Genomic DNA, 7031 nt, shown 5'->3' on the forward strand with positions numbered 1-7031 from the left:
TACTAGACAACTTGTGTTTTAGTAGTAAGGAAGCCAACAAAGGTTCCTAATTAGTCTGCTGACGTTTGCAGTAACACTATAATTAGTCATTCTAATATTTTGTCAATGTTATAAAGGACAGGCTGTAAAAATGGATTATTAATTTACTTGTTAATTTACTTTATTTTCCGATTCAACATGTTCTATCTACAATTCTGTTAAAATTTAATAATCAGTTATTCTTCTGTTGTTTGAATACTTTACAGTAGTTTTGGATGATACCACAAATTTAGGTATCGATCCGATACTAAGTAGTTACAGGATCATACATTGGTCATAATTTAAGTTCTCATGTGTCCAGGGATGTATTTCCTGAGTTTATAAACATAATATGACTTTTTTATTTTTATTTATAATGAAAAAATATTTTTTGATGATAAAAAATATTGACGTAACAATAGTAGTATCGACTAGATACGCTTCTGTACTAGGTATCATTACAGTGGATGTCTGATGGAGATCCACCCATGGCAGTTGTTTACATTCTGACACCGGTGAGCTATTGTATCCTCCTACGGTCTGTAGTGAAGCATGTTTAACTATTCCTCGTCCTGTAGGGATAATACTTGTAAAAAAATCACTTTATCTGTCGCCATGGAGGCGAGGTTTAGTAATTTTAGAAGTAGCTAAAACACTGCCGATTACGGATGGGCATTAGCCGCTAACTAGCTAGCCATGTTTTAAAGCACATCTTCCTGTGGGCCTTTCAGTGTTATAACTAGGGTTGGGTATCGTTTGAATTCGAACGATTCCGATTCTTTGTTTAGATTCCGGTTCCTGACGATTCTCGATCCCGATTCTTTCTTTTAAAAAAAAAAAAAAGGCAGACTAAAAAAAAAGTTTAGGATATTTTAAATGAGCTAGCTAACCTACAGTCTTTCTGAATGAAATAGTCTGACATTCTCCATCAATTTTAATTCTATTAGTTTTTTTTAACTTTACTATAAATTCCTCACAGGGCTGTTTTCAGCTAGAATATAAATATCAAATCTATGAACTTGTATATAAATATTACAAATTATGAATACATTTTCACAGGGGTACACTTTCATCAAGAGAGCTTTATTTTTGAAAACCTTGTGAAAACACATTTACACAAGTGTATGATGCTGCAGGAAACCTCTTGAAAACACATTTACACACAAGTGTATGATGCTGCAGGTACTTAAATATGTTACCGTGCTCCAACTGATGGGCTAACCTGGTGCAGAAAAGCAAATAAACAATAAGAAACAACTTGCAAAACCCAGTCCAGATTAACAGCAGGTACAGTATAAAATCAGAGACAGTTCTTGTTTAGGAAAATGACCATATCCGCCTTCTCAGGCAGGATGCGTGAGCGTTCTGGACAGATGGTGTCTCCTGTCGAAGGCGGGACACGCATTTATTTGTACTCCATGAACTCGGAGGTGCTTCAGCATGTTCGACGTGCACCTTCCTAAGCACGAAACAGTCCTACCGCACGTGTTACATTTTGCCGATATTTCATTTTTTTTAGTAAAATAAAGCCACACTTTCGACCACCGACGCCTGCTATCCATGCTTGACTGACTCGCTCGGCTACATAGGCTCTGCTATGCCAACACTTTCGGCGGTGGGCGCTTCTTCGTTGGTGTTCAGCGGCCTCGTCTTCCGGGTGGGCGGACTTATTCTTTTCCGGTCGGCGGACTGGGTATCGAAACTAGGAATTAAAATTTAAACTTTTGAACGATTCCGGGAGAATCGGAAAGTTAGTACCGGTTCCAATCGATACTCGATACCCAACCCTAGTTATAACCTCTCCTTTATCTTTAGTTTTTAAGCCAAAATGCGTCTACTCTCCCTTTTCTGTGTACACACTGTGTCTGCTTGTAAGTACTCAGTGATTGTGCTTTGCTGAACATGCTCCTCTGCTCAAACCAGCAACGAGGCCACCGCTGCTGCCCGCTGCTCCCCTTACTTCCCAGGGGGTGAACAAGGGGATGGGTCAAATGCAAAGGACACATTTCACCACACTTAATGTGTGTGCGACAATCATTGGTACTTTAACTTTAACTCAATGTCACAACGTGACGACGCGCCGTCATGCCTGTAAAAAAAATATGGCGAACCGGTACTTTTCAAACAGAAATATCGTACTGTTTTTGCTTCATTAGTACTGCGATACTACACTAGTACCAGTATACCGTTCAACCCTAATGCATTATAGCTAGCTGTGTTGCAATCGCTTTTCCGCAGTTACATTCACACGAACATTGCGGCGTTACGTACAGTTACATTCACAAACTTTTGTCCATGAAAAACCCTAGAAAGACTTCAAAAACATCCACAAATTCAAAATGTAATTTTCCACATGCAAAATTAAAAAAAATAAACACACATAATATACTTACTTGGCAGAAGAAACTATATATTGTACTGGCTTCATAAGAGCCACATTATTTTAATGTGTGTGTTAAAATGTATTTATGTTCTTCCATTTTAATTTTTAGACTTTTTAGAATGTTTTTGTATATACACAAAATGGGTGAACAATTTGCTTCACTCTTGGTTTATGTGACGTCGCATGAGCAAAATAAAATTTCCCAGGTTAATAAAAACATTCAACCAGGTGTGTTATTGATATGACTTTAAAAACATGGTTATTAAACATGTATTACTTTTCTTTATAAACCCAGCACAATTTAGTGGTCAACATTTACTAAGAAATCAAATTGTTTTTGATTTCCAGACACCAGTTTAATGACGGCCAATTGAGTTATTTTCTAAATCTTATTCTTTCCAGCTGGACGGAAACTGAAACCAAGTCAGCCATCTTACTCAGATGATCTCAGCATCCGGAAGAAGACAAGAGAGGGGAAAGGTAAAGTTGCAAAATGTGGTGTTTGCCAATTTACTGCATACTGTAAAATAGAATGGATTTATAATTAATGAAATATATTGTTGGCTATTTCACAATTTTGTTTCGTCGCATATAACACAAAGCTAAGATGTTTTGGCCTGTGATGACCATTCAATCAAATCTGAAGTGGACTAAAGAATATGTTAATGTTGTCATGTGCTTTCCAGCAGGGAATACCATCTACTTATGGGAGTTCCTGTTGGATCTCCTGCAAGACAAGAATACCTGTCCAAGGTACATCAAGTGGACTCAAAGAGAGAAGGGCATCTTTAAGCTGGTGGACTCAAAGGCCGTGTCGAAGCTGTGGGGAAAACACAAGAACAAGCCAGACATGAACTACGAGACCATGGGGCGGGCTCTCAGGTAAGGAACCCACTTACCTACCCAGGCAGGGTTTTCGGTGGCCTTGGAGATGTTTTTGCCCAAATTAATGGTCTTTAACTGTACAACATCTAAATCAGGGAGTGGTCCAAAGTGGTTCATTGAGGTTTGCCAGAGTAAAATTAAAGTACCAGTGGAGTGGAAAATCAATTTGCCTCTATTTTAAAGCTATTGTCATATATGTTTATTTTACGACACCAAAGGAATTCCAAAATTTGTGGGTAAATAGATATGATCAAAATACAATTAATCCCACAGGGATTCTGGAGTCATTTTGAGAGATAATGAGAAAGCTAGTCATGTGATTGCATGACTTTGCGTGAGGAACAACAGAGCCCTTTCTCATCTACAAAATTGCTAATCAAGCAGACTTTAAGAGCCAACATTAAGTTATTTTTGAAAAAATTATAATTCAGGACCTTATATTTTTGAGGCCGAATACAAAGAAGATGAGAAATAAGTTATAGAAGCCGAGTAATAGATTCAGTTTCTTTGTGACACTATAGCACCGGCAGCATTGTTAGGCGCTAAACATATAAACTAATTATAATAAACCACAGTAAAACAAACACTTACCATAATAGCTCCATTCTCGCTGGGATGCCCACTGACAGGAAATTCACGTTCCATTTAGATGAAGATTCACTTACAATCCTCACGAAGGGTTAAATAAAGTTCCTGCAGGAAGCATCTTTCTGGGTCTATTTTGCCATTTCGGGGACGCGAAAGTCCAGCAGCCTGTCTGTCCATGGCCACATTTTTGACTATGAGGTGAGCGATGCATAAATTTTAATCTAGAATTTACGTTAGGCAAGTTTGAGACAAAATAGAAGCAGTGTGTCAACAATAGCACCGTAATATAGCATAAGCTCACGGGTTTCAATGCACGGCTAAAATAGGCCGTCTGCGTTAGCACTCATAATAACAAAATGTCACTCATATTTGGTTTATTTTTACGTCAACACATGAAAATGAAGTTTTTTATTGTTAGCGCTTTCTGGAAGTTTTTAGAGGGACTAAAATGCGCGCAACAGAGGACCCTCGATATTTTGGTTAGTGCGTCTGCCTCACAATACGAAGGTCCTGCAGTCCTGGGTTTAAATCCAGGCTCGGGATCTTTCTGTGTGGAGTTTGCATGTTCTCCCCGTCAATGCGTGGGTTCCCTCCGGGTACTCCGGCTTCCTCCCACTTCCAAAGACATGCACCTGGGGATAGGTTGATTGGCGACACTAAATTGGCCCTAGTGTGTAAATGTGGGTGTGAATGTTGTCTGTCTATCTGTGTTGGCCCTGCGATGAGGTGGCGACTTGTCCAGGGTGTACCCCGCCTTCCGCCCGATTGTAGCTGAGATAGGCGCCAGCGACCCCGAAAGGGAATAAGCGGTAGTAAAATGGATGGATGTTAGCTATTTATTTACAATTTTGAATGCATAAAAAGCCAAGCATATGTTCTTGTCTTACATAAGGATTGTCAAGGATAAAAGCCACATGTCTTTACAATTTTGGCGTATTTCCAGTATGACTGATCTGACCGATGGACCGACAGGCATAAGCTTTACTACCGGGATGTCAATCTCCGAAAATAGCCGAAGGTATTCAGAGCGGACAAGTCAAAATGGTTGACTGAATTTATGATGTTTAAACTTTGTTTCATAAACTGTGTGGTTAGTAAATACAATTGGATATAGTTTTAAACAATGAAACACAAATAAGCATAGAAAGTTAACTTGTTTCTTCACTCTAATGGTACTTTAAAGGATGGGTTACACTTTGATACATTTTCTACAAACCCTGTTTCCATATGAGTTGGGAAATTGTGTTAGATGTAAATATAAGCAGAATACAATGATTTGCAAATCACGTTCAACCCATATTCAGTTGAATATGCTTTAAAGACAACATATTTGATAGAATTTGATACCAGCAACACGTGACAAAGAAGTTGGGAAAGGTGGCAATAAATACTGATAAAGTTGAGGAATGCTCATCAAACACTTATTTGGAACATCCCACAGGTGTGCAGGCTAATTGGGAACAGGTGGGTGCCATGATTGGGTATAAAAACAGCTTCCCAAAAAATGCTCAGTCTTTCACTAGAAAGGATGGGGCGAGGTACACCCCTTTGTCCACAACTGTGTGAGCAAAGAGTCAAAAGGTTTAAGAACAACGTTTCTCAAAGTGCAATTGCAAGAAATTCAGGGATTTCAACATCTACGGTCCATAATATCATCAAAAGGTTCAGAGAATCTGTAGAAATCACTCCACATATATGGCATGGCCGGAAACCAACATTGAATGACCGTGACCTTCGATCCCTCAGACGGCACTGTATCAAAAACCGACATCAATCTAATTATTATTTAATTATTATTTGCAAAAAAAAAAAAGTTTGCGTTTGAACATCAAATATATTGTCTTTGTAGTGCATTCAACTGAATATGGGTTGAAAAGGATTTGCAAATCATTGTATTCCGTTTATATTTATATCTAAGACAATTTCCCAAGTCATATGGAAACGGGGTTTGTACATTAGTTCAGCACCCCCGTGACCCCAAAAGGGACAAGCGGTAAAAAATGGATGGATGGATATGCTAAAAGCAGTCTACTGGTGTGAATATATGGTAAGATATCTGAACTAAATAGGAGATAAAGTTAATTAGTTTAATATGTGACACATCATGAGCAATCAAAAAAGCTGTAGGCTGAACATGTCCATCCGGCTGCACCTTAGACAACCTCAGTCCACTATCAAGCATTAAAATGTAGTTTCCACCATCTTGTTTTGCAGATATTACTACCAACGTGGCATCCTCGCTAAGGTTGAGGGCCAACGGCTGGTTTATCAGTTCAAAGAAATGCCGAAAAACATTATTGTCATTGACGACGACAAGGCAGACATGTCTGTTGCTGATGATCCAATGGAGACGACCGCATCCTACGAGCGCATCCCGCAGCCATCAGATGTGATGCTCAAGGGGTCGGGCCTGACACCCAGGAAGCCCAACATCCTGCGAGGAGGGAACCGAGGCCATATGGTTCATTCATCTGCTGCTGTGGGCAACAAGACCGTGGCAGTAAGCACCCCAAGGACGTTGTCAGGAGATGGCAGCCGGAATCAGCAAGCGGCTGTCCTTTCCAACCCTTCGGGGCACAGGTAAGAAGTTAAAAATGTCAAAGCGGGGTTCCCCCCAGCTTGCCAATATGCTTGTGGTGGCTTGGTCATTATGACATCATCATATACTTTGCTGAACAGTCAACGATGCATATATTTTCTTTAAAAAAAAAAGGGACAAAAAATGTACATACATTTCAAAACAAATCTGGTACTAGTAATCCGTTTTAACAGATTTTTCTTTATTATATAATCGTTTTGTACAGTGTAATGTAACACAGGCCGTATACCAGTTGCGGCTGCTGGTCTTTCAAATAGAGGAAGCTAAACTCTAAACACATGTGCATTCCTTAGTTACAAATAAGAATATGTAAAAGTTCTAGAATTTACCAAGAAAATGTCCCACAAAAGATCAGGAACAACGGAATAAAAATGTAAACCATGCTATAGCAGTGGTTTATATTTAAAGAAGATCAGAAACAACGGAATAAAAATGTAAACATGCTATGGCAGTGGTTTGTATTTAAAGTTAAAGTTAAAGCACCACTGATAGTCACACACACACTAGGTGGGGTGAAATTACTCTCTGCATTTGACCCATCCCCTTGTTTCACCCCCT

At 39.1% G+C, this 7031-nt stretch overlaps 1 protein-coding gene across 8 annotated transcripts in view; it reads left to right on the forward strand.

Moving 5' to 3' along the window:
* Window positions 1–7031, forward strand: part of elf2b (E74-like factor 2b (ets domain transcription factor)) — a 101307-nt gene that overhangs the window by 83277 nt on the left and 10999 nt on the right. For 5 of the 8 annotated variants that reach the window (XM_061880831.1, XM_061880830.1, XM_061880833.1 and 2 more), the window contains 3 exons: window positions 2804–2881; window positions 3088–3283; window positions 6089–6454. In XM_061880831.1, the coding sequence (XP_061736815.1) occupies window positions 2804–2881; window positions 3088–3283; window positions 6089–6454 (640 nt within the window). The remainder of the gene's footprint in view (window positions 1–2803; window positions 2882–3087; window positions 3284–6088; window positions 6455–7031) is intronic. The other 3 variants (XM_061880834.1, XM_061880835.1, XM_061880837.1) reach the window with 1 other exon arrangement.

This window comes from Nerophis ophidion, linkage group LG20, assembly GCF_033978795.1.
Source record: "Nerophis ophidion isolate RoL-2023_Sa linkage group LG20, RoL_Noph_v1.0, whole genome shotgun sequence".
Classification (NCBI taxonomy): Eukaryota; Metazoa; Chordata; class Actinopteri; order Syngnathiformes; family Syngnathidae; genus Nerophis; species Nerophis ophidion.